This window comes from Rhinoraja longicauda, chromosome 26 (assembly GCF_053455715.1).
Source record: "Rhinoraja longicauda isolate Sanriku21f chromosome 26, sRhiLon1.1, whole genome shotgun sequence".
Lineage (NCBI taxonomy): Eukaryota > Metazoa > Chordata > Chondrichthyes > Rajiformes > Arhynchobatidae > Rhinoraja > Rhinoraja longicauda.
This window is the reverse complement of record NC_135978.1, coordinates 21,671,035-21,698,528: the sequence shown is the minus strand read 5'-3', so window position 1 is coordinate 21,698,528 and position 27,494 is coordinate 21,671,035. Positions and strand designations below refer to the sequence as shown.

The 27,494-nt window shown below is 52.2% G+C and overlaps 1 protein-coding gene across 1 annotated transcript; it reads left to right on the top strand.

The window, feature by feature from the left end:
• The first annotated feature begins 1,040 nt into the window (after window positions 1-1,040).
• LOC144606488 (Na(+)/citrate cotransporter-like) lies at window positions 1,041-26,374 on the top strand. Its single transcript, XM_078422658.1, has 12 exons — window positions 1,041-1,193; window positions 2,950-3,078; window positions 5,508-5,644; window positions 7,491-7,720; window positions 8,888-9,086; window positions 11,198-11,320; window positions 11,919-12,131; window positions 16,476-16,591; window positions 19,345-19,475; window positions 22,863-23,024; window positions 24,362-24,499; window positions 26,077-26,374. Exons 1-12 carry the CDS (start codon window positions 1,092-1,094, stop codon window positions 26,218-26,220), a joined length of 1,824 nt encoding a protein of 607 aa, XP_078278784.1. The 5' UTR covers window positions 1,041-1,091; the 3' UTR covers window positions 26,221-26,374.
• Window positions 26,375-27,494: the final 1,120 nt, after the last annotated feature.

Below are 27,494 nucleotides of genomic sequence, written 5' to 3'. Positions count from 1 at the left end.
GTGTGGTCTTTCGGGGGAGGAGAGGAGAGGAAAATGGGGAATAAAGAGGAGGGTGGAGAAAGGAGGGTTGGTGAAAGGGTGGGGAATGAGGAATAGGAGAGGGAGAGCAGATGAGGAGTGAGAGAGGGAGGGAGAAGAGGCGGGAGGGGAGGAGGGGCAGCCGTCTGGGAGTCGGGTTGGAGAGGCGGGGTTCGAGCTGTGGAGGGATATCCCACCCACGGCCGGTTCATTTGAAAGGCGTCTCGGCATCGAGTGGGTTGCTCGGTCAGCGAGGAGCGGGGCTGAGGCAGTGGGAGAGGGGCTGATCTGGGAGTGTGGGGAGAGGGTCTGAGCCGGGGAGAGAGGGCGTGAGCCGGGGGGAGAGGGGGTGAGCCGGGGAGAGAGGGGGTGAGCCGGGGAGAGAGGGGGTGAGCCGGGGGGAGAGGGGGTGAGCCGGGGAGAGAGGGCGTGAGCCGGGGAGAGAGGGGGTGAGCCGGGGGCAGAGGGGGTGAGCCGGGGGGAGAGGGCGTGAGACGGGGGGAGAGGGGGTGAGCCGGGGAGAGAGGGGGTGAGCCGGGGGGGTCAAGCTGTTACCGGAGGGAGGGGTGAGCCGGGGGGGTCAAGCTGTTACCGGAGGGAGGGGTGAGCCGGGAGTGGGTGGAGGGGGAGAGGGGCTGTTACCGGGGGAGGGAGTGAGCCGGGAGTGGGGAGGAGGGGGGTGAGCCGGGGGGAGAGAGGCTGAGCCGGGGGTAGGGGGGGGTGAGCCGGGGGGAGGGGTGAGCCGGGAGTGGGTGAGCCGGGGGTGAGAGAGGCTGAGCCGGGGGGAGGAAGTGAGCCGGGGAGATAGAGGCTGAGCCGGGGGGAGGAAGTGAGCCGGGGGGGGGGGGTGAGCCGGGGAGATAGAGGCTGAGCCGGGGGTGGAGGGGGGGGGGGGGGTGAGCCGGGGAGATAGAGGCTGAGCCGGGGGGAGCGGGGGTGAGCCGGGGGGAGCGGGGGTGAGCCGGGGGAGAGAAGCTGAGCCGGGGGTGGGTGGGGGGGGGGGTGAGCCGGGGAGATAGAGGCTGAGCCGGGGGTGGTGCGGGGGGGAGCCGGCGCTGACCATTTGAGGGAAGATGCTGTCGTGCCTGATGGCGCTGCGAGAGTTCCGCGACCCTGTCACTCTCACTCTGCCCATCCTGATACTGTTGCCGCTGCCCCTCGTCCTGAGGAGCCAGGTGAGCACTCCAGCCGAGTGACCCATATCCTGACGCCCAGTGACAGTCCCGCGTCTCACTGACAGCTTCCGCGCGGGTAGTTTTGTGAAGCTTTGCCAAAGCGTTTCTCACATTTGCGGAGGGGAGGGGTGGGGGTTGGGGGTCACTTGCCGGGTGAAGGGCACCGAGTGATGCAGATGTTGCCCCTGGTCCCCAGTGGTCTCGCCTCCTCCTCGCTGTCTGGGGCCGGGGACGGGCGATGGATTGGGTTGGGGGGTGGGGAGGGGGGGGCGTGGGGAGGTGGGGGGGAGTAGAGGCGAGGGTGTGCTTCCTTGGTCGTCGCTTCAATATTGGTGGTCCTGGACAAGTTGTTGGTGATGTTGACTCCGAGGAATTTTAGCGTTGGGCGAAGGCTCTGCCTCACCACATCCAACGCCAGGCAAATTATCCCACAACTTATCCCACTATTTCTGAATCACAGTAAAGTAGGCTTTGGCCTGATTTGAATCCTTTCCTCCTGTCGTACCACAAAACACAAAGTGCTGGAAGAACTCAGCGGGCCAGGAAACATCTGTGGAGGGTAAGGACAGGTTATCTTTCGGGTCGGGACCTTTCTTCAGTCTGATGGCGGGTTGCGATCCGAAATGTTGTCTGTCCACCCCTCCCCCCAGATGCTGCCTGACCCGCTGAGGTCCACCACCACTGTATATTTGGCTGAAAATTTCAGCATTTACAGTCTCATGTGTCGTCAACTAAAGGCACAAGTCAGGGGGTTGATAGAACATTCTCCAGTTGCCGGAAGGAAAAACACCAGTGCATTTCGTTGTCCCAGATACTCGGACAGCTCATGTTCATATGTCAACGGAAGAGAATTATGTCATTCGGCCCATCAAGTCTACGCCATTCACTCATGGCTGACCTATCTTTCCCTCTCAACCCCATTCTCCTGCCTTCGCCCCATAACATCTGACATTCTTACAAATCAAGAATCTGTCATCTCCACCTTAAAAATACCCATTGACTTGGCCTCCACAGCCGTCTCTGGCAATGAATTCCGCAGATTCATCACCCTCTGACTAAAGAAATTCCTTCTCATCTCTTTCTAAAGGTACGTCCTTTTATTTTGAGGCTATGGCCTCTGGTCCTAGACTCTCCTCTCCACATTCACCCTATCCAGGCCTTTGACTATGGGAAATGACAGATCGAACAAAGCCCAAACTCGGCACCCGCCCACCGCCTTTCATCAGAACTTGCTCGGCTTCCGTTGACCTATCGAACCTTTGGTCACTTACATTACTCAAGTATCATATCATATCATATCATATATATACAGCCGGAAACAGGCCTTTTCGACCCTCCAAGTCCGTGCCGCCCAGCGATCCCCGTACATTAACACTATCCTACACCCACTAGGGACAATTTTTACATTTACCCAGCCAATTAACCTACATACCTGTACGTCTTTGGAGTGTGGGAGGAAACCGAAGATCTCGGAGAAAACCCACGCAGGTCACGGGGAGAACGTACAAACTCCTTACAGTACAGCAACCGTAGTCAGGATCGAACCTGAGTCTCCGGCGCTGCATTCGCTGTAAAGCAGCAACTCTACCGCTGCGCTACCGTGTAAATTGATGTCATTTGCCTTATCAACATTTCCCAGGGTGGGTCTTCTGTCGCCTTCTCCCACCTACTGGCGGAAGTGGGAAAAGAGAAGATGGCAGCAGGAATTCCCATCCAGGCTATGCTTTTCCCACTACCTTCCTCTCTTTTCCTACAGGAAGCCTACTGTGGATTCATCGTGCTCCTGATGGCCGTATATTGGTGCACGGAGGTCATTCCTCTGGCCGTCACCGCCATGCTTCCCGTTCTCCTCTTCCCAATGTTCGGAATCATGACGTCCAAGGAAGTAAGGTTGTTTCTCATCTCACTCGACCAGAACCAACAAATAGAACGGTCACGTGATCAGTACATTTCCCCATGTAAGATTGTTTTAGTTTAGTTTCGTTTAGAGATACAGCGTGGAAACAGTCCCTTCGGCCCACCGAGTCCATGCCGACCAGTGATCTGTACATTAGTTCTATCCTATACACCAGGGACAATTTGTAGAGGCCATTGAACCTGCAAACCTATACATCTTTGGAGTGTGGAAGGAAACCAGAGCACCCGGAGAAAACCCACGCAGTCACGTGGAGAACGTACAAAATCCACAAAGACAGCTCCCGTAGTGAGGATCGAACCCAAGTCTCTGGCGCTGTGAGGCAGCAACTCTACCGCTGTGTCGCTGTACCATCCAGTGGTGAGCCGGGGTAGATCTTGTCTGAACCAGGTCAGAGAGGTTAGCTGGGCTTTCGTGATTGGAGCCAGGCCCAACCTGTTCAAACAGTGACTACTGGTTCACAGCCCAGCAGGGAAGTCCTCATGACATTGTGACCAACATCAGTCCACCACTGTGTGTGGACATCACCAGCAACAGTGGGAATGCTGCTCTCAGCACTAATAGTCCCCGGCAGTCCATACAACAGGCAGCCCCACCCACAGACCACCAGTGACTAAATACCAGATAGTACTTTTCTTTTCTGTAACAAGGAGCTTTTATTCCATATTCACAGTTTACAGTGTTTACATTAATGTTTACATTGATCAAAACCACCATTCGTGCAGTTTGAAAACACCAGCTCTCAGATCAGCCCTGGATACCGTATGCTCCCTCTCCAGGGAGAGGCCTGGAAGTAGGCCTGGAAGAGGGGCAGACAGCCGGATTGGGCAGAACCCTCGACTGCCCGCTGCCTTGACTCGCAAATGACCACCTTGGCCAGGACCAGGAGCAAACCGACAGGGAGACCGCCTCCCCCGTCCCTCCCCACCACCAGCAAACCCTCCTACGTACCGGGTGACCAAAGATCAGGAGTGTGGGGCTACAGTGCAGCCAAAACCTGAGGGGCAGCCCCTCTAGATAAAAACAGGGGCTGCAATCTCGCACACTCTCTTCTGAAGTGTTAGGCGGCTGGCGAGTTCATGACAGGCTGTTCAACAGACGGCCCTGTCCACGGTCCTTCCCACCATCCCACCACTGTCTGTGCAACAGGTAACTCTGCCCACACCCACTGCTGCCTGTGCATTTATACTAGGGAATCAGACCATAATGGTGCAAAGTAAAAGTATATAGTGCAACTAAAACAAAGTCCATGGTAGTTTGGTGCTGAGGTAGGTTGTGGTCACTGTTGGACAAGAACCTAATGGTTGCTGAGAAGAAGCTGCTCCTGAAGGTCGTGGTCACAGTTCTCAGACTCCTGGACATTCTCCCCAATGGTAGCAGCGAGATGAGAGCAGGGCCAGGGCGGTGTGGGCCTTTGATGATATTGGCTGCCTTTTTGAGGCACTGCCTCCCTTAGATCCCTTCGATGGTGGGGAGGTCAGTACCTGTGGTGGGCCAGGAAATGTTCACCACTCTCCATGGTTACCGCTGTGGAGCTGGTGAAAATGGAAATCTAGAATCGAAATGCTGACCCAGCAGGTCAGGCAGTGTCTGTGGAGCAAGAAACCAGAGTTAATGTTTCAGGTCAGAAACCTTTTGTCGAGGTTGCACACACTCACCAGTCTCGATGCCAATGGGCACCTCTGCCCACACTCACCACTGTCTGCATGAGAGGCGACTCTGCCGACACCCACCACTGTCTGCATAATGGGCAACTCTGCCCACACCTACCACTGGCTGTGCAACAGGTAACTCTGCCCACACTCACCACTGTCTGCATGACAGGCAACTCTGCCCACACCCACTGCTTTCTGTGCAACAGGTAACTGCCCACACCCACTGCTTTCTGTGCAACAGGCAACTCTGCCCACACTCACCACTGTCTGCATGACAGGCAACTCTGCCCACACCCACTGCTTTCTGTGCAACAGGTAACTGCCCACACTCACCACTGTCTATGCAACAGGCAACTCTGCCCACACTCACCACTGTCTGCATGACAGGCAACTCTGCCCACACCCACTGCTTTCTGTGCAACAGGTAACTCTGCACACACTTACCACTGTCTGCATGACAGGCAACTCTGCCCACACCCACTGCTTTCTGTGCAACAGGCAACTCTGCCCACACTCACCACTGTCTGCATGACAGGCAACTCTGCCCACACTCACCACTGTCTATGCAACAGGCAACTCTGCGCACACCCACTGCTTTCTGTGCAACAGGTAACTCTGCACACACTCACCACTCTCGATGCCAATGGACACCTCTGTCCACAGAGCCACCGTGGCAGTGCAGAGCTGTCTTGACCGCGGGAGCGGGTGGAGCCAAGCTCACTCTGCCTGTGTCTCTCGTTACAGGTGTGCAAGCAGTACATGAAAGACACCAACATGCTCTTCCTCGGCGGGTTAATGGTGGCGGTGGCCGTGGAGAGCTGCAACCTCCACAAGCGCATCGCACTGCGGGCCCTCCTCTTGGTTGGCGTCCGGCCAGCTCTGTAAGACTGCCCATTTGGTTGTGACGGGGCATCAGTGTTCCTGGCATCGCATGTGTAGTAAACGTCCTTGCATATACAATGGTCAAGAGAATTTAATTTTAATTGTCATATTCACCAGGAACAAAACTACAAAATTCTCACCTGCTGCAGTTTTACAGCCACTTTCAGATAATGACGTAACTAATACATTCCTTTATTCGTCCCACACGGGGGAAATTTACTAAATATTTACTAAATAAAACTAAATATACAATCAGTGTAGGAAAATAACTGCAGATGCTGGTACAAATCGAAGGTATCACAAAATGCTGGAGTAACTCAGCAGATCAGGCAGCATCTAGGAGAGAGGGAATGGATGACGTTTCGGGTCGAGACCCATCTTCAGACGATACAATAAACAACAATACAATAAATTATCATTTATACTAGGGAATCAGATCATAATGATGCAAAGTAAAAGTACATAGTGCAATTAAACCAAAGTCCATGGTAGTTTGGTGCTGAGGTAGGTTGTGGTCACTGTTGGACAAGAACCTAATGGTTGCTGAGAAGAAGCTGCTCCTGAAGCTGGTGGTCACAGTTCTCAGACTCCTGGACCTTCGCCCCAATGATAGCAGCGAGATGAGAGCAGGGCCAGGGCGGTGTGGGCCTTTGATGATATTGGCTGCCTTTTTGAGGCACTGCCTCCCTTAGATCCCTTCGATGGTGGGGTGGTCAGGACCTGTGGTGGGCCAGGAAATGTCCACCACTCCTCCATGGTTACCGCTGTGGAGCGGGTGAAAATGGAAATCTAAAATCAAAATGCTGACTCAGCAGGTCAGGCAGTGTCTGTGGAGCAAGAAACCAGAATTAATGTTTCAGGTCAGAAACCTTTTGCCGAGGTTGGTAGGTTAATTGGCCACTGCAAATTATCCTTCGTGTGGAGATGCGTGGTAGAATCAGGGGGGAGTTGATGGGGATGTGGGGACAATATACATAGACCGTAGAACAGCACAGCATGGGAGCAACCCCCTATGGCTCATAATATCTGTGCCAAACATGATGCCAATTTAAACTAATCTCTGCCTGCACATGCTCCATATCCCTCCATTCCCTGTGTATCCATGTGCCTTTCTGAAAGCCACAATCATATCTGCCTCCTTCTCCACCCATGGCCGCACGTTCCATGCACCCACCACTCTCCGTGTTAAAAAAAATCTTGCCTCGTTCATCTCCTGTACACTGGGCCCCTTTCACCTTTCCACACTCTCCCTGCAACCGCGTGGGTTTCCACCGAGTGTTCTAGTTTTCACCCACATCCCAAAGACGTGCAGGATTGTAGATTAATTTGCCCTCCGTGAAATTGCTTCTAGTGTGTAGGGAGTGGATGAGAACGTGTTATAGCATGGAACTAGTGTGAATAGGTTTCATTTTTTTTTTAGTTTAGAGATACAGCGAGGAAACTGGCCCTTTTGCCCACCGAGTCTTTGCTGACGAACGATCCCCGCACACTAACACTATCCTACACATCGATGGTTCGGTGGGCCGGTGGGCTATTTCCATGCTGTCTCTCTCTGAACCTAACCTTTTCCTTGCCTGTTGTGATGCAGGGTCTTGAATCTGAAATATTAACCGTGTCTCTCTCCACAGATACTGTCTGACCTGCTGAGTGTTTCCAGCAATCTCCTGCTTTGATTCCTGGAAGGGTGGATTGATAATCATAATCATAATTGTAATTTATTAGTATGTTTTGCAACATGCGAGGAATTTCAATATATTAGCCAAGTATGTTTGTGGGAAGGGGTGAAGGGGTGTTGGCGGGAGGGTGGCCTCCATGAACCCGCCTTGTCTTCTGTGTCCTGCCCAGGTTAATGCTGGGCTTCATGGGCGTGACAGCGTTCCTCTCCATGTGGATCAGTAACACGGCCACCACCGCCATGATGGTGCCCATCGCCCAGGCCGTGCTGGAGCAGCTCAACACCACCACCACACACCCGGGAGATCCGGAGCCAGGACATCCGGAGCCGGGACATGGACAGACCGCCGGAGACCTGGAACTGGAGGAAAGGGATGCCACAGATGAAGGGAATCAACCAGGTGGGTGGAACCTTCCTGTGGGGAATGAGGACCCCCGTGTGGGATATGTGGGAAGTGAGGACCTCGCTGTGACTGTGTGGGGAACAAGGGGGTCCTCCCTGTGGGCTATATGGGGAATGTGGACCCCCAAGTGGGGCATGTGGGAATAAGGGAACCACTTAATGGGGTATGTGGGGAACAAAGACCTCTGCTTGGGTATGTGGTCCAGAAGGGGACCTCTGTGAGGGGTGTGTAGGGAATGAGGACCTCCCGGTGGTTATTTGTGAACTGGAGGATCTCCCTGTGGGGTTTATGTGGGGAACAATCCAACCTCCCTGTGGGGTATGTGGGGAATGGGGTATGTGAGGAGTGAGGAACTCTCGGTGGGGTATGTGAACCACAATGGGACCACTCTCCTGTTGTGTATGTGGACCACAATAGGACCACTCTCTGTGGGGTATGTGGACCACAGGTTCTCCTGCCAGACACCGGCACACACTCTCGGTTCAGAGCCCTGGGACCTCCCCAGTGAGCTGCCCGGAGCTGGAGTAACTCAACGGGTCAGGCAGCATCTCTGGAGAGAAGGAATGGGTGACGTTTCAGGCCGAGATCCTTCTTCAGACTATACTTCTATTCTAAGAGATGCTGCCTGTCCCGCTGAGTTACTTAGATTACTGAGCCGTGTGGGCCCGAACAACCGCACCGCCGACCAGAGCGCGCCTTGTTAGCCCCAACTCACCCCACAGGGGACCGCGGTGAATAACTTAAAAAATATAACACCAATTTGAATGAAACTTGGCAAACACACCCCCCAGGTCAATGGTGAGGAAGGTGCGCCTAAAATTGTCGTGCCAGCTTGTACCGTTTTGTCTGTAGTTCAGGAACAAACAAACAAACAAATGAGAGTTTTTGTATTTAGATAGATGTGTGGGGCATGTTTTACACGGAGAGTTGTGGGTGCCTGGAATGTGCTGATGGTGGAGGCAGATACAATAAGGGGATTTAAGAGTCTTTTATATAGGCACATGGAAATACGGGTAATGTAGGGATATGGATGATGTGCAGGCAGGGGAGATTAGTGTTAACTTGGCATCATGTTTAGCACGGACACTGTGGGCTGAAGGGCCTGTTCCTGTTCTATGTTGCGTGTTGCTGCCTGATCAGGCGTCTTGTACCTCCTTGCTGTAGCTCTGATCTCTCCGGTGATGCAGACTCAGAACACTGACGTGGAGCGGGAGAGGAGGGCATCCTCGGTCCCGTACAGCGATGAGCAGCGGCGGATGCAGAAGATGCTCTCCCTGTCCATCTGCTACTCTGCCAGTATCGGGGGCACAGCCACTCTCACCGGTACCGGCCCCAACCTGGTGCTGAAGGGGCAGTTCAGCCAGTGAGTGCTTCCCCCACCCCTGTCACCGTGAGTTGCCCTCAGTCACACGGGCCCTTTGGCCCAACTCGTACCAACGTACCCCATCTATGCTAGTCCCAGCTGCCCGTGTTTGGCCCTTATCCCTCTAAACCTTTGTTATCCATAAACCTGTCCAAATGCTTTTTAAAATAATGTTATAGTACCTGCCACAACTAACTCCTCTGGCAGATCGTTCCATATACCCATCTCCCTCAGTGCGAAAAGGTTTCCTCTCAGGTTCCTATTTAATCGTTCCTCCCTCACCTTAAACCTGTGTCCTCTGGTTTTCAATTCCCCTATGCTGGGTAAAAGACTGTGCATTCACCCCATCTGTTAACTTATACACATCTATGAGTTCACCCCTCAGCCTCTTGCATTCCAAGGAATTAAGTCCTAGCCTGCCCAACCTCCCCCTATAACTCAGGCCCCTGGGTCCTTGCAGCATCCTCATGAATTTTCTCTGCACTCTTTCCAGCTTAATGACATCTTTCCTACAGTAGGGTGGCCAAAACTGAACGCAATAGTCCGGCCTCACCCATATCTTGTACAGCTGCAACGCAAGGTCCCAACTTCTGTACTCATTGCCCTGACTGATGAAAGCCAGCATGCTAAAGACCTTCCTCACCATCCTCCATACCCGTGGCACCATTCTCAGGTTGCCTCGGTCATATCTCAAACTCTCCTGCCTCCAGTTCACTCTCATGCTGATGGTTCCCTCCCACAATGACCGCGCCATCTTGTCTAATCAGTAGCAGAGGGAGAGCATTCCCCTCTCTCCCCCTCCTCTCTCCCACCCCTCTCTCCCTCCACCCTCTCTCTCTCTCCACCCTCTCTCTCCACCCCTCCCACTCTCTCCCCTCCTCTCTCTCCATTCTGTCTTTCCCCCATCCCTCTCTCATTCCCTCTCCCTCCTCTCCCTCCAACCCATCTCTCTCTCTCCCTCCCTACCTCCCCTCTCTCTCTCTCTCTCTCTCTCTCTCCATCCTGTTCTCTCCACCCCACTAACCACCCTCCAATCTCTCCCTCCCTCCCCCCTCCATTAACAGCAGCAGAACTGGGATGTGGCCTATACCTGTCCTGATGCTTTAGTGTATTGAAGCCTGGGTGTGTTGTGGACCCATCCACTCCCACTCTGTCCACAGTGAAGCATTGTATGTGTTCCAGCCAAAGTCAAGGTTCCTCCTCCTAAACCGTAGGAGAGATCCCAAGAGAGCCACTGCCCAGCCCGCATCAATGCAGAATCTTCACCCTGTCTTCCCAATTCTTTCTTTTGATAAGAACATGGGCACTTCCCTTAACATTAGGGATGGTTTGGAGTTTCTCAGAGTAAAATTCAGGGAACTTTGCCCCCTATTTCTCTCCTGGTCTGCTGAAGACACAGGCTCTTGCTGAGGTCAGGTTAGACCATCAGGAGTAGATAGATGGAGGTTGCCCCACTCCTTCGTGCTGATTTGCCATTTAATAAGATCGGGGCTGCTTGTCTTTCCTGTCCATTCTTCCTCCCTCTGCTCATAGCCCTAACTGACAAAATCAATCTCAGCTTCAAATACATTCAAGTCCATACTCCGCCACCTCCAGTTTAATTTCCATTTGGAATATTTTGGAGGATCAAGAACCAAGAAGCCAAGGATTCACCCTCTGTAGATTTCTGGGTGAGGAAGTTCCAAATGCTTGCAACCTTTGCAGAGTCCAGATGGTTCATGAGCACCAAATACTCTGTGATCTCCCTCCTATCTCCATCTCATGTCTCCCCCTGCTCTCACCCTCTCTCTCTCCCTCCCCCTCTTGCCCTCCCCCTCCCTCCTCTCTCCCACTCTCCCCCTCCTCTTGGCATCCCCTCCCGCTCTCTCACTGTACCCCTCTCTCCTTCCACTCCTCTCTCCCTCCTCCCCCCCTCTCTGTCACCCCCTTTCGCCCTCTCTCTCCCCTCTCTCCCTCCCCCTCTCTCTCCTCCCTTCTCTCTCATTCCCCTCTCTCCCTCCCCTTCTCTCTCCTTCCTCCACCCCCCTCTCTCTAGCATCCCCCCATGTTCTCTCAGAGGGGATGATAGAACTTGATGATTCCCTTCTGACTGGGTGCTTGTGATTTTGAAGGATCTTCCCCGATAATGGAGATGTGATCAACTTTGCCTCCTGGTTTGGCTTTTCCTTCCCGAACATGCTGATCATGTTGACGTGCTGCTGGCTCTGGCTGCACCTGCTGTTCCTGGGAGTGAAGTGAGTGACACCACGGAGCAGGAACCCTTGCGAGTCTGTCACCGAGCTGCAGTCCATTGCGTTTGGTCCAGGTTCTGTGTGGACGAGCATTCACCAGGTGGGCTGGGGTGGGGAGGGAGGGTCGACGAGGCGGGTGTGGAGCAGGGGCCTAGCCATATGTGAAGCCTGCACTGCGAGTGTGGAGCAGGGGCCTAGCGGCAGGTGAAGCCTACACTGCGGGTGTGGAGCATGGGCCTAGCGGCAGATGAAGCCTACATGTGGGTGTGGAGCAGGGGCCTAGCGGCAGATGAAGCCTACATGCGGGTGTGGAGCAGGGGCCTAGCAGCAGGTGAATCATGCTCTGCGGTTGTGGAGCAGGGGCCTAGCGGCAGGTGAAGCCTACTTGCGGGTGCGGAGCAGGGGCCTAGCTGCAGGTGAATCATGCACTGCAGTTGTGGAGCAGGGGCCTAGCGGCAGGAGCCTGCAAAGCAGGTGAATCCAGCCTGCGAGGGCCCAGGCGACCAAAGCTACCCTCAGGATCACCTTGTCCCTGCCGGGAATGTCGGAGAACAGAGCCTGTAAAAGCCTCTCAGCGTTTTTCTGTTTGTTTCGCCCGCAGTTTTCCGAAGTTGCGGAGATGTCACAGGGAGAACTCACCGAGGGAGCAGGCGGCCTACGGCATTATCCAGGGGGAGTACATTAAGCTGGGCCTCATGTCCTTTGCTGAGAAGCTAGTCCTCGGCCTCTTCGTCCTGCTGGTGATCCTCTGGTTCACCAGGGAGCCCGGCTTTGTGCCCGGCTGGGGCTCCCTCTTCAACAGCCAAGACAAGGAGTAAGTCACCCAGCAACTAAAGGACGCACAGTGCTGGAGTAACACAGCAGGTTAGGCAGCATCTTTGGAGAACATGGTCGCATTAGGGTCTCGACTCGAAACATTACCTATCCATGTTCTCCAGAGAGGGTGCCTGACATGCTGAGTTATTCCAGCACTCTGTGTCCTTTTGTGTATTAACTGGCATAGTACATAAGTTCTCGGAGCAGAATTAGGGCATTCAGTGGCACAGTGGTAGGGTTGCTGTCTTACATTGCCAGAGACCCAGGTTCGATCCTGACTACGGGAGCTTGTCTATACGGAGTTTGTACGTTCTCCCCATGACTGCGTGGGTTTTCTCCGGGAGTTACGGTTTCCTCCCACACTCCAAAGACGTACAGGTTTGTATGTTAAATGTGCAGAAAAGAACTACAGATGCTGATGTTGTCTGACTCGCTGAGTAACTCCAGCTTTGTGTGTCTATCCCAGGTTTGCAGGTTACATGGTTTGGTATAATTGTAAATTGTCCCTTGTGTGTGTAGGACAGTGTAAACGTACGGGGATTGCTGGTCGGCGCAGACGCAGTGTCATAAGGTCAGAAGTGATAGGAGCAGAATTAGGCCATTCGGTCCATCAACTGTACTCCGCATTCAATCCTGGCTGATCTATCTCTACCTCCTAACCCCATTCACCTGTCTTCTCCCCATAACCCTTGACACCCGTTCTACTCAAGAATCCATCTATCTTTGCCTTAAAAAATATCCATTGACTTGGCCTCCACAGCCTTATGATGCAAAGAATTCCACAGATTCACCACCCTCTGACGAAAGAAATTTCTCCTCAACTCCTTCCTAATGGCCAAAGGCCCTGTTTCTAAACTACACTGAATTAGACTATAGGCCCAACCTGTCCAGCCTCACTTGATAGGACAATCGCCTCATCCCAGGATTTAGCCCGGCCAATCTTCCCTGGTCTGCCTCCAGTCCTACCAAAGCTGCACGGTATTCCAGCTGTGTTGTATCTCAACAGCTGTATTTTCCAGCTGTATTGTATCTCACCAACACCATGCACAGCTGGAACAAAACCTCCCCCTAACTGAAAACAAAATGCTGGAGCATCTCAGTAGGTCTGACAGCATCCGTGGAGAGAATGGACAGTCACAGTTCCGGTCGGGACCCTTCATCTGTTTGAAGAGGAGACTCAACCCGAAACATCGTCTGCCCATTCCCCTGCACAGATGCTGCCTGACCTGCTGAGTTCCTCCGGCACTTTGTGTTTGGCTCCAGTTTCCAGCATCTGCAGTTCCTTTTGTTTCCCCATTCTTAACCTCCAACGCTGTGCATGGGCTGGCTATTTTCATAACTAGTTGGACCTGATCGCTGCTGTTTGTGCTTCATGCACTGAACACGCCATTCATGCAGAACTTCACTCACCATCAGTCTCTCAGTTTAGATAATAATTACAATAATAATCATCACCATCGGGCTCTTGATTCCACTTACCTCACACCTCCTTCCATTTGCCACTCTTTTTCTAACTAATTCCACAATGTTATATTTTTAAGGCAGAGATATATAGATTCTTGATAAGTCTGGGTGTCGGGGGTTAGGGGGAGAAGGCAGGAGAATGGGGTTGAGAGGGAAAGACACACCAGCCATGATTGAATGGCTGAGTAGACACGATGGGCCAAATGGTCTAATACTGCTCTTAAACTTATGAACCTTATGCCGATTATTACACAAAAGGACACAGAGTGCTGGAGTAACTCAGCAGGTCAGGCACTAAGTCTGGAGAACATGGATAGGTGATATTTCGGGTCGAGACCTTTAACGTGATCATGTTCTCCAGAGGTACTGCCTGACCTGCCATGTAACACTAGCACAGTGACTGGGGCGGGGGGGGGAGTGGGGGGGAGGTGTTGAGGGGGGGAGGGAAGCAGGCTCCCACACAGTCTGTGGTCCCGTGACTACCTGCCTCTGCCTCCCACAACAAGCTGCCAGTTCACAGTGCTGGGCAGTGGCCGGGTGCCAGCATTGTTAGCTGGCCTTGCCCACTGCCACTCAAACAGTCTCCAGCCCAGGCCTGAGCCGGGGGACTCCGAGCCTCAGGCTCTGTGCCCTCCTTCAGCTTGGCAGCAGAGACAGGGCCGGATTAATGAACAAGGCAGCGATTCATGCTGTGGAGATAATAGACTGGAAGCTCATCTAGTGTTAGGTGGGGGGGTCTGGGAACGAATTAGTGCTGAACACACACACATACATACACACATACACACATGCACACACACGCACACACACACACTCACACACATGCACACACACACACAGGGGGTGGGGGAGGTGGGGGATCAGGAGGTGAGGGGGTGGGGGATGAGGTAGGTGGGGAGGTCCTCTCCCTCTCCCCTTCCTCCCTGTCTCTGCTCTCCCCCCCTCTCCTACACCCCTCTGACCTCCCCCTCCCCCACCCACCCGCACTCCCTATCCTCCCCCTCCCCTCTACCCTCTCCCTCTCCCACCTCTTCCCTCTCCCTTCCTCTTTCCTATAGTCTCCCTCTCCCTGCTTCTCTGTCCTTCCTTCCCCTTCCTTTCTTTCCCGTCCTCTCCTCTCTCCTTCCCTCTCCCTCCCTCTCTCCCACCTGCACCTTCCTTCCCTCCCTCCCTCTCTTCCTTCCCTCCCCCGCCTCCCTCCTTCCCCCTCCCTCCCCATCCCCCCAGGCTGCCTGTTTGCCATGCGATGCACGTGCTCCGGAGTTCTTGGGGCTCGCTGCCAGCCCGGGGTTACCAGGCAGTCGCCGTGCACAGAGGAGGAGGGGGAGGCCGGGAGGGGGGAGGGAGGTCAGAGCCTGGTGCAGGGGACGGGGGAAAGTACAGCACAGGAGCAGGCCCTTCAGCCGACAGTGTCCGTGCTGAACATGATGCCAAGTGAAACTAACCTCCTCAGCCTACACGTGATCCATATCCCTCCAGTCCCTGCATATCCATGTGCCTATCTAAAAGCCTCTTGGGGGACGGCACGGTGGCACAGCGGTAGAGTTGCTGCCTCACAGCGCCAGAGACCCAGGTTCCATCCTGACTACTTGTGCTGTCTGTACGGAGTTTGTATGTTCTCCCCGTGACCCCGTGGGGTTTTCTCCAGTTCCTCCCACACTCGAAAGATGTGCAGGATTGTAGGTTAATTGGCTTCTGCAAACAATTGTAAAGTCGGCCCTCATGTGTCAGATAGTGCTAGTGTTCGGGGTGATCACTGGTCAGCACGGACTAGAAGGGCTGAAGGGCCTGTTTCCACAATGTATCTCTAAAATCTAAAGTCTTAACGTCACTGTGATATCTTCCCCCACCACCACCCCTGGCAGTGTGTTCCAGGCAGTGTGTTCCCTCTGTGTGAATATCCTTGCCCTGCAATCTTTTTAAGGTTTGGCCCCTCCCATGTTAAAGCCATGCCCTCTATTCTGTGACATTTCCAGCCTGGGGAAAAGGTTCGGACAGTCTCCCCTATCTTTGCCTCTCATAATGTGATAAACCTCTATCAGAACTCCCCTCAACCTCCAGCACTTCAGAGAAAATAATTTGTTTCATCCAAGTTTGTCCAACCTCTCCTTAGAGCTGGCACCCTCGAATCCAGGCAGCGTTCTGGCAAACTTTGTCAGCACCCTCTTCAAAGCCTCCACATCCTTCCTGTAATTGGGCGACCAGAACTGCACACAATACTCCAAATGCAGCCTCATTAAAGTCCTTTACAGCAGCAACATGACTTCCTCATTCAATGACCCGACCAATGAGAAGGCAAGCATACCGTACACCTACTGAGTTGCCACTTACAGGGATCTGTGGACTTAAACCTCAGGATCAATCTACCATTGGTGCTGTTAAAGATCTTGCCGTTATCTGGACACTTTCCTCTTACATTCGACTCCCAAAGTGCATCACCTCACACTTGCTCGGATTAAACTTGTGAAATAAAAAGGAACTGCAGATGCTAGTTTTTCCAAAGATTAGACGCAACAAGCTGGTGTAACTAGTGGGTCAGGCAGCATCTCTGGTGAAAAAGGGTGAGGGACGTTTCGGGTCAGGACCCTTCTTTAGGCTGTTTCTGGGGGGGGAGGAGGAACTGGAAACAAGAAAAGACCAGGCCAAATGAGGGCCGGCAACAGATGACCTCAGGCAGGGTGGTTCCCTGACAGGCCAATTATTGGCTGGGGACGGTGTGATCCCACACACTCTTGGTCGGGACCACTGACAGTGACCAGTTCACAGGCGCCCGTGCCCCTGACCCATGGTGCCCACCACTCCTGTGGTGCCCACCCTGCCTCTGGTGCCCTGGACATGTCCTGCCAGCTGCACACTAACCGACCTCTGTTTGTTTCAGGTATGTCAGCGACGCCACAGTGGTGATGTTCATCACGTTCCTCATGTTTATAATGCCGTCTAACAGGCCACACTTCAGGGGCTGGCCCTGGCACAGGACAGTGGAGGTTGAGCCAGGTAGGTGTCTGCCAGAGGACCAGTGACCAGGAGCACTGTGCCCAGAGATTCCAGTGTCATCAGTTTGTCCAGTGGCCCCAGTGTGTGGAGGAGCAATAGACAATAGACAATAGGAGCAGGAGTAGGCCATTCGGCCCTTCGAGCCAGCACCATCATTCAATGTGATCATGGCTGATTATTCTCAATCAGTACCCCGTTCCTGCCTTCTCCCCAAACCCCCTGACTCCGCTATCCTTAAGAGCTCTATCTAGCTCTCTCTTGAATGCATTCAGAGAGTTAGCCTCCATTGCCTTCTGAGGCAGAGAATTCCACAGATTCACAACTCTCTGACTGAAAAAGTTTTTCCTCATCTCCGTTCTAAATGGCCTACTCCTTATTCTTAAACTGTGGCCCCTAGTTCTGGACTCCCCCAACATTGGGAACATGTTTCCTGCCTCTAACGTGTCCAATCCCTTAATAATCTTATATGTTTTGATAAGATCCCCTCTCATCCTTCTAAATTCAAGTGGATACAAGCCTAGCCGCTCCAGTCTTTCAACATATGACAGTCCCGCCATTCCAGAAATTAACCTAGTAAACCTACGCTGCACTCCCTCAATAGCAAGAATATCCTTCCTCAAATTTGGAGACCAAAACTGCACACAGTACTCCAGGTGCGATCCCACTAGGACCCTATACAACTGCAGGACCTCTTTGCTCCTATACTCAACTCCTCTTGTTATGAAGGCCAACATTCCATTGGCTTTCTTCACTGCCTGCTGTACCTGCATGCTTCGTTTCAGTGACTGATGCACTAGGTCACCCAGATCTCGTTGTACATCCCCTTTTCCTAACTTGACACCATTCAGATAATAATCTGCCTTCTTATTCTTAGCACCAAAGTGGATAACCTCACACTTATCCACATTAAAACGCATCTGCCATGCATCCGCCCACTCACACAACCTGTCCAAGTCACCCTGCAACCTCATAGCATCTTCCTCACAGCTCACACTACCACCCAGCTTTGTATCATCTGCAAATTTGCTAACGGTACTTTTAATCCCTTCATCCAAGTCATTAATGTATATTGTAAATAGCTGCGGTCCCAGCACCGAGCATTGTGGTACCCCACTAGTCACTGCCTGCCATTCCGAAAGGGACCCATTTATCCCCACTCTTTTCTTTCTGTCTGTCAACCAATTTTCTATCCGTCAGTACCCTACCCCCAAAACCATGTGCTCTAATTTTGCCTACTAACCTCCTATGTGGGACCTTGTACAATACAATACAATACAATACAATATATCTTTATTGTCATTGTACCCAGGGGTACAACGAGATTGGGAATGCGCCTCCCATACGATGCAATAATTTAGGTAATTTAGACAGCAGCAACCCAACGAAACGAAACAGTTGTAACAGTTTTGGACAGGGTAAAGTGCAAGTTGATCTATGCGTTGTGGCCATCCGGCTCAGCAGGACCGGTTCATAGCAGCTATGGCCCTGGGGATGAAGCTGGAGGTGCGGGCATAGAAGGCCTTGTATCGTCTGCCCGATGGAAGGAGTTCGAACAGACTGTTGCAGGGGTGTGAAGAGTCTTTGTGGATGCTGGTGGCTTTCACAAGCTTGTTGAAGGCTTTCTGAAAGTCGAGGTACACCACATCCACCAGCTCTCCCCTGTCAATTTTTCTAGTTACATCGTCAAAAAATTCCAGAAGATTAGTCAAGCATGATTTCCCCTTCGTAAATCCATGCTGACTCGGAATGATCCTGTTACTGCTATCCAAATGCTCCACAATTTCGTCTTTTGTAATTGACTCCAGCATCTTCCCCACCACTGATGTCAGACTAACTGGTCTATAATTTCCCGTTTTCTCACTTCCTCCTTTCTTAAAAAGTGTGATAACATTAGCTACCCTCCAACTGATCCTGAATCTATAGAACATTGGAAAATGATCACCAAATGCGTCCACAATTTCTAGAGCCACCTCCTTAAGTACCCTGGGATGCAGACCATCAGGCCCTGGGGAATTTATCAGCCTTCAGTCCCATCAGTCTACCCAACACAATTTCCTGCGTAATGTGAATCTCCTTCAATTCCTCCGTCACCCTAGGATCTCTGGCCACTATAACATCTGGGAGATTGTTTGTATCTTCCTTAGTGAATACAAATCCAAAGTACCGGTTCAATACGTCTGCCATTCCCCTTGTTCCCCATAATAAATTCCCCTGCTTCGGACCTCAAGGGATCCACATTTGCTTTGACTATTTTTTTCCTCTTCACATATCTATAAAAGCTTTTACTATCCTCCTTTATATTATTGGCTAGTTTACCCTCGTAACTCATCTTTTCTCCCCGTGTTGTCCAATGGCCCCAGTGTGTGGAGGTGCAATGCTAAGTTTCTCTGTCCAATGGCCCCAGTGTCTAAAGGCCCAGTGCCCAGAGGTTTCTCTGTCCAGTGGCCCCAGTGTGTGGAGGAGCAATGCTCTGTTTCTCTGTCCAGTGGCCCCATTGAGGCACATATTGAGGCAGTTCAGTGGTGCAGCTGGTAGAGCCGCTGCCTCACAGAGCCAGGGGCCCTTGTTACGCGCAAGGAAATTGGGAATATCTGGGAAGGGGACATATTACAGCGTTAGGTGGAGTAACACATATGGATACTTCCATACCGTGAGGGTAACATCACTCAGACAAGAGCCCTTGCTCACAAACCCAGTCCCAACACTTCTGCCCTGCCATTGATAACATTGGCCATGATGTCCTTCCTCCACAGGCTATGTCTCCGGGGAGCGGAAGGGTGGCCACTCCGTCCGGCTCCTGGATTGGAAAGTGGTCCAGCAGAAGCTGCCCTGGAATGTGGTGCTGCTGCTGGGAGGAGGCTTTGCCCTGGCCAAAGGATGTGAGGTAACACTGACAATTGGACACTGCCGGTCCCAGCGATCACCAACCCACCCCTCCCCCTTCCCCCTCAGCTCACCTCCCCCCCACCCACCCCCCACCCACCCCGTCACCCCCACCCTCACCTCCCGCCACCCACCATCCTCACCATTGGTTTGACAAGCTTCAGGAATCAGCTTTGCACACTCTCCTTGTGTGTGGAGCCCGCACATTCTCCCTGTGACCCAGGTGCTCCGATTTCCTCCCACATCCCCAAAGACATGCTGGTCGGTGGGTTGTTTGTTGTCTGTAATTTGCCCCCAGTCTGTGGGTGAGGGGTAGAATCTGGAGGGAGGGGGGGATAATAGAATAGTGGAGAGACACGGTGGGCAGCGGTAGAGCTACTGCCTTACAGCGCCAGAGACCCGGGTTTGACCCTGACTAAGGGTGCTGACTGTACGGAGTTTGTACGTTCTCCCCGTGACCTGCATGAGTTTTCTCCCGCACTCCAAAGATGCACAGGTTTGTGGGTTAATAGGCTTGGTATATAAATATATAAATGCATAATTGCCCGTTGTATGTGCAGGCTAGTGTTAATCTACGGGGGTTGGTGTGGGTGAAGGGCCGAAGGGCCTGTTTCCGCACTGTATCTCTAAACTAAACGAAAAAATACCCCTAATTGGATCAATGTAGGATTAGTGTAAATGGGAAGGTAATGGTTGGCACAGACTTGGTGGGCCGAAGGGCCTTTTTCTGTGCTGTAGCTCTCTATGGTATGCTCACTTTACTTGTTAGGGCATTGAGTATAAGCATCAGGAAGTCACGATGCAGCTTTCTAAGATTGTTTAGGCTGCATTTGGAGTATTATGTGCAGTTCTGACCGCCCCCCCCCCCCCCCATTACAGGAAAGATGATTAGGCTGAGGAGGGGTCGCAGAGAAGATTTACCAGGAAGTGGCCTGGACTTGAGAGTATTAACTGTAAGGAGAAGTTGGACAAACTGGGATTGTTTTCTCTGGAACCCAGTAGGTCACGGGGAGACCTGATAGAAATGTATTAAATTATGAGAGGTCTGGATAGGGTAGAAAATCAGAACCTTTCATCCCAAGATGGAAATATCAAAGACTAGAGGACATAATTTGAAGGCGAGGGGTGCAGAGTGTAAAGGAGGCATGTGGAGCAAGTTATTTTACACAGAGAGTGGTGGGTACCTGGAACGCACTGCCAGGGGTGGTGGTGGAAGCAGATATAATAATGATGTTTAAGAGGGTTTTAGATACGTGGAAATGCAGGGAATGTGTGGGGAGGGGGGATTGGATTACATGCAGGCAGAGGAGATTAGTGTAGTTGGCATCATATTCGGCACGGAAATTGCGGGCCGAAGGGCCTGTTCCTGTGCTGTACCAGTTTATATAGCACACAAGATATTATCTTGTGACAGATGTATAGATGCTGCCATTTTTACATTCCATGATTCATGATCAGTTGAACTAAAACAAACCCGCTGGCTACCAGTCCGACGCCAGTGACCCGATACAGGAACAATGAGCATGTCGTGTCCTGGCGTGTTTAAACTTGCGACCCTCCTTCCCTCCAGCTGGCATTTTCCTGTGACTTTCAGTCAGAAGAAGGGTCTCGACCCGAAACGTCACCCATTCCTTCTCACCGGAGAGGCTGCCTGTCCCGCTGAGTTACTCCAGCATTTTGTATCTCTCTATCTCAGGCTTTGTGGTCTCCTCCAGCCAGCACCCCTCGACCCTCTTTTTTAATATAAAAAATAATGTATTGAATTATTATATTAAACATATATTTACAAACCAAAACAGTGGCAACACACCCACCACCATAATACAACATCACCAAATTATCTCATCACTAACTTTTCAAATAACAATAGCCCTGTCCTTGTCAAGGATGCATTCCACCCCCAGCGGTCCTGGAAATCCTCCAGGGTGCCCTCGGACGGCGTGTAGACCCTCTCTTGTACCACCCTGGCGCGAACGTAAGCCCGGAAAAGGAGGCAGGCAGGCAGCCCTCTTCGGCCTGGCACCGTGACTGCAGCTCCTCGCCCTGGGGACACGGCACTCCTGTTGATGTCCCGTCATTAGTTGGCACCGGCGAGGAGCACCGAAGGCTTCGTGCCACGAGCGATGCTCCAAATGGGTCAACCGTGTGATGTATATGTAATGTAAATGCCAGTGCCCCCTTGAGGCCAAGAGCAGAAGCTGGCCAATGGGCTTGTGCCTTGTGACTGAGGTCAGGTGACCTTCTAGAAGTTTCCTGGTGAAGGATCAGTAATAAAATCTTCTTACAAGATGTCGGGCGTATATTCATTGTGCTAGCCACAACAGGGTCTTACAGAAGACATTAAATGGCCAGGAAACTTCTAGAAGGTCTCCTGACCTCAGTCACAAGGCACAAGCCCATTGGCCAGCTTCTGCTCTTGGCCTCAAGGGGGCACTGGCATTTACATTACACATACATCACATCTCCCCCTTTACTTTAATTACATCACATCTCCCCCTTTACTTTAATTACATCACATCTCCCCCTTTACTTTAATTACATCACAAACCTCACCAGTGCGTGAGGGTGGGGTCAGATCACCCTCCGCCCGACACTCCCTCCTCCACGCTCCACCGGAGTGGCATCTCCTCAGCTCTAGACATGGCCCAGAGTTCACAGCATGGGCCTGCCCCGCTTCCACCACCGTCCAGCCTGGCATGGCCACAGACCCAGGCCAAGGGCTAACACCGCTAGGGCAGAGAACCACGTTGGCAACCTCAGACCCAATCTGGTCATCCTTCCTTACTGACATTACCAGCACTCTCCTCACTATCATCTCTGCAATCATCCAAACCAACCTCCCGCCCACCGTCGACTCCAGCTACACTTCACGCTGCCTCGGGAAAGCAGACAACATAATCATGGATCGCTCACACCCCAGTCATTCCCTCTTCCCTCCCCTCCCGTTGGGCAGAAGATATAAAAACTTGAAAGCACATACCATCAGATCTAGGAACAGCCTCTTCCCCAGTGTTCTACTCTACTCATACTTTATTAGTCAAGTATGTTTTGCAACAGGTCTATACGTCTTTGGAGTGTTAATTGGCTTGGTGTAAATTGTCCCTAGTGTGTGTAGGATAGTGTTGATGTGCGGGAATCGCTGGTCGGTGCGGACCCGGTGGGCCGAAGGGCCTGTTTCTGCGCTGTATCTCTAAACTAAACTAAACTAAAAACTAAGTATGAACGGGATAAACATGTGACAATAAAGTATCATTCATTGGGGTTGAGAGGGAAAGATAGATCAGCCGTGATTGAATGGCAGAATGGAGTTGATGGGCCGAACGGCCTAATTCTGCTCCTACAACCTATGTACTGCCAGCTGACTGAATCCCTGCCTCTTCCTCCCCAGGTATCGGGCTTGTCCTTGTGGCTGGGCAAACAGATGCTGCCGCTGAAGAACTTGCCACAGTGGAGCATCGCTGTCCTGCTCTGCATGCTCGTCGCCAGCTTCACCGAGTGCACCAGTAACGTGGCCACTGCCACCCTCTTCCTGCCCATCCTGGCCTCCATGGTACGTCCCTCCCCCCCACCCCTCCCCCCACCAGCGGGCAGCCGTTCCCGACACAGGGGAGGTGCGACGGACAAGGGGCGATCGGTTCCTCTCGCTCCCCTCGGGCAGGGTGCTCAGGTAGTTTATTATCACTTGTATGATTACGGTGAGCAGACACAAGGAACCGCAGGCGCTGGAGTTTACAGCAACACACAAAGTGCTGGAGGAACTCAGCGGGTCAGGCAGCATCTGTGGAGCGAACAAACAGAAGATGTTTCACCTTGGGACCCTTCTTCAAATTCAGACTCAGACGTCTTCATCTGAAGAAGGGTCCCTGCCCAAAACATCTGTCCATTTCCTCCACAGATGCTGCCTGACCCGCTGTGTTTCTCCAATGTGTAGAAACAAAGAATTGCAAATGCTGGTTTATACCAAGGATAGACGCAAAGTGCTGGAGTAACAGTGGATCAGGCAGCATATCTGGAGAATACGCTGACCATTGATCACATTTAACACTAGTTCTATCCTACTTTCATATCCACTCTACACACCTGGGACAATTTACTGCGGACATTTAACCTATAAACCTGCATGTCTTTGGAATTTGGGAGGAAACTGGAGCTCCTGGAGAAACCCCACGCAGTCGTAGGGACAACATGCACACTCCACATAGACAGCACCCAAGGTCAGGATCAAACCCAGGTCTCTGGTACTGTGAGGTAGCAGCTCTACCTGCTATGCCTCTGTGCCAGAATTTGGGAATTCTGTGCCTACTGCCTACATTCTCAAAGCCCTTCCATTATCTACAAGATACAGAGTCAGGGGTGAGAGTCATGAACCACTCACCACTCACGGATGCTGCCTGACCTGCCAAGTATATACCATACCTAGTCCCATTTACCCATATTTGGCCTATATCCTAAACCTTTCCTATACATGAACCTGGCCAAATGTCTTTTAAATTATGTTCTTCGATCTAGCTCCTCTGGCAACTCGTTCCATTTACCCACCACTCTCAGTGAAACAATTATCTTCCTTGTCACCTGGATCATCGGAGAGGAGACCTGATAATTATGAGGCGTAGATAGGGTAGACAATCAGAACCTTTATCCCAGTATGGAAATGTCAAGGCCTAAAGGTCACAACTTTAAGGTGAGAGGGGCAAAGTTTAAATGAGATGTACAGGGCAGGTTTTTTATCCTGAGGGTGGTGGGTGCCTGGAACACGCTGCCTGGGATGGTGGTGGAGGCAGATACAAAAGTGGAGTTTAAGAAAGAGGATAGATACAAAATGCTGGGGTAACTCAGAACATAGAACAGTACAGCACAGGATGTTCTGAGCTGTACTCTCCCCGACAGGCCGTCCTGATCAGGATGAACCCTCTCTACGTCATGATCCCAGGCACCCTCAGTACCTCCTTCGCCTTCATGTTGCCAGTGGCCACGCCGCCCAATGCCATCGCCTTCTCCTACGGCCAGCTCCAGGTGTCCGATATGGTGAGCGTGGGGGGAGGGGGAGGGGTGGTAGGAGGGGGAGAGGTGGTGGGAGGGGGAGGGGAGGTGGGAGAGGGAGAGGCGGTGGGAGAGGGAGAGGCGGTGGGAGGGGGAGGGTGTGTGGGGAGAGGGGTGTGTGGTGGAGTATTGATAGGAGTAGGAGGGGGAGGGGCGTATAAATTATACATAAATCCCACAACAGTAAAAAAGACGGGGAAGAAACAACACGAGTGCAAAAACACAATTTCTAAAACGTCCATGGAAGTAATAGTGTCATCGAGTGTTACAGTGCGGAAACAGGTCCTTCAGCCCAACTTGCCCACACTGGCCATCATGTCCCACCTGCCTGCGCTTGGTCCATATCACTCCAAACCTGTCTATCCATGAACCTGTCTAACTGCAACTACCTCCTTTGAAAGCTTGTTCCATACACCCACCACCCTCTGTGTGAAAAAGCTACCCCTCAGATTCCTATTAAATCTTTTCCCCTTCACCTTAAACCTCTGCCCTCTGGCCCTCAATTCCCCAACTCTGGGCAAGAGACTGCACTTCTACCCGATCTATTCCTCTCATGATTTTGTACATGTCTATAAGAATACCCCTCATTCTCCTGCACTCCAAGGAATAGAGACCCAGCCTACTCAACTTCTCCCGATAGCTCACACCTTCTAGTCCTGGCAACATCCTTGTAAATCTTCTCTGAACCCTTTCAAGCTTGACAATGTCTTTCCTATAACAGAACTGAACACAATATTCTAAATGCGGTCTCACCAATGTCTTATACAACTGCAACATGACCTCCCAAATTCTATACTCAATACTGATGAAGGCCTATGTGTCAAAAGCCTTTTTGACCACCTTATCTACCTGCTACTCGATGCTCAAGGAACCATGCACTTGTACTCCTATATCCCTCTGCTCTATAACACTCCACAGAGGCCTACCATTCACTGTGTAGATCCTGCCCTAATTAGACGTCTCAAAATGCAACACCTCACACTTCTCTGTATTAAATTCCATCAACCGTTCCTCAGCCCACCTGGTCAATTGATCCAGATCCTGCTGCAATCTTACACAACCACCTTCACTATCTGCAAAACCACCCACTTTTGTATCATCAGCAAACTTGCTAATCTTGTCCTGTATGTTCCCATCCAAATCATTGATATAGATGACAAACCGTAAATGGCCCAGCACCGAGCCCTGAGGCACACCACTAGTCACAGGCCTCCAGTCCAAGAAGCAACCTTCCACCATCACCTTCTGCTTCCTTCCATTGAGCCAATTTGTAACCCATGCGATCGAACCTTCCAGAGCAGCCTACCAGGTGGAACCTTGTCCGAAACCATAGGTTCCATTGGCGAGGCAGGATTAAGGTTGTGCAGTTTAGTTCATGAACCTGATGGTTGTAGGAAAGTAGCTGATCCTGAACCTGGTAGTGTTTGGGCTTAAGGCTTCTGCCTGGCGCCGTGACTCGCAGATGACCAGCTTGGCCAGGCCTGGGAGCTGCCTAACCACGACATCTTTAGCCCTAGGGAGGGCAGATGTTAACCTTTGCCTTTGTGTTTGCCTTTGTTCAGGTCAAGGTGGGGTTTGTTCTCAACCTGATCAGTGTGGTGTCAGTCACTGTGGCCATCAACACCTGGGGCCGTGCCATGTTCCATCTCGACACCTTCCCCGCCTGGGCCAACATCTCAAGCTCATTGGACGGCACCACCCTCTAGCTGCTGAAGACGGTCTAGTTAATGGCGGAGGCCCGGGAACAAGGCTGCGTGGAGCGTGTGGGTGGTGGTTGGTGTGGAGTGTCCCGACTCACTGTCAGTGCTTGCATTTACATGAATAAAACAAAGTTAGTGCACCCGGGCATGTCTTGTCAGCCTGCAATCCTCTCGCTGCAGTTCACACAGCCATGATTCGTTGAATGATGCAGCGTAGAGGCAGGCCCTTCAGCCCACCGAGCCCACGCTGACCATTGATCACCCATTCTGTTAAACCACTTTTGCTTCCACTCCCTACACAATTTACAGAGCCAATTAATCTACAAACCCGCACGTCTTTGGGATGTGAGAAGAAACCTGAGCACCTGGACAAAACCCACGCAGTCTGCCTCACAGCACCAGAGACTCTGGTTCAATCCTGACCTCAGGAACTGTCTGTGTGGAGTTTACATGTTCTCCTTTTGAACCTCTGGATTTCCCCCGGGTGCTCCAATTTCTCCCCTCCCCCGTGATACCCCGTCACTGTGCCGAGGGGTAGAGACAGGTCTCACACTGGTCGACCGCTCCCCACCCCCACAGACCCAACCCTCAGACAGACGTCGTCTGCAGCAAGTCTGAAAACAAACCAGGGGTCCTTTACCAAGTGCCCAGGTGTGCTATAATTGGCTGAAGCATGGAAACAGGCCCTTTGGCCCATCGAGGCCATGTTGACTATCGATCACTCGCTCTCACTCGTTCAACGTTATCCCACTTCCGCATCCACTCTAGGGGTAATTTACTGAAAGGGGTAATTTACAAACGTGCACGTCTTTGGGACGTGAGAGGAAACCGGAGCACCCGGAGGAAACCTCACGGGGAGAACGTGTAAACTCCACACAGCCAGCTGCCGAGGTCAGGATCGAACCCGGGTGTCTGGCACTGTGAGGCAGCGGCTCTATCCGCTGCGCCACTGTGTGGGAACTCTAATCACAGCCGGCCGCACATTGCGGAATTGGCCAGGATGGAGTTCCGCAGCCCGAATCCAGACCGGACACTCGGCGTTAAGACCAGGAGGAAGGAAGTCACCAAAGGGGGGGGGGGGTGGATGGGGAAGAGAGGAGCTGGTCTCAGCATCACACCAGTCTTCATCCCACTGCTGCTCCAGCCCCTGGTTCAGGGCTTCTCCTCACCGGGACCACTCAAAGTCCAGTGTGATTGTCCTGTCTGTGGGTCTTGAGCAGGCTGATCATGGAGCCACAGACTTTATTGCAGGGTGTACCCTCCCCGGGTGCTGCCTGTGG

Bases quoted from the DNA above. Each gene is read 5' to 3' on its own strand.
- LOC144606488 (XM_078422658.1), top strand. From the start codon at position 1,092: ATGCTGTCGTGCCTGATGGCGCTGCGAGAGTTCCGCGACCCTGTCACT. The intron at 3,079-5,507 runs GTAAGGTTGTTT...CTCTCGTTACAG, and splicing joins GAATCATGACGTCCAAGGAA to GTGTGCAAGCAGTACATGAA. The intron at 11,321-11,918 runs GTGAGTGACACC...TTTCGCCCGCAG, and splicing joins CTGCTGTTCCTGGGAGTGAA to TTTTCCGAAGTTGCGGAGAT.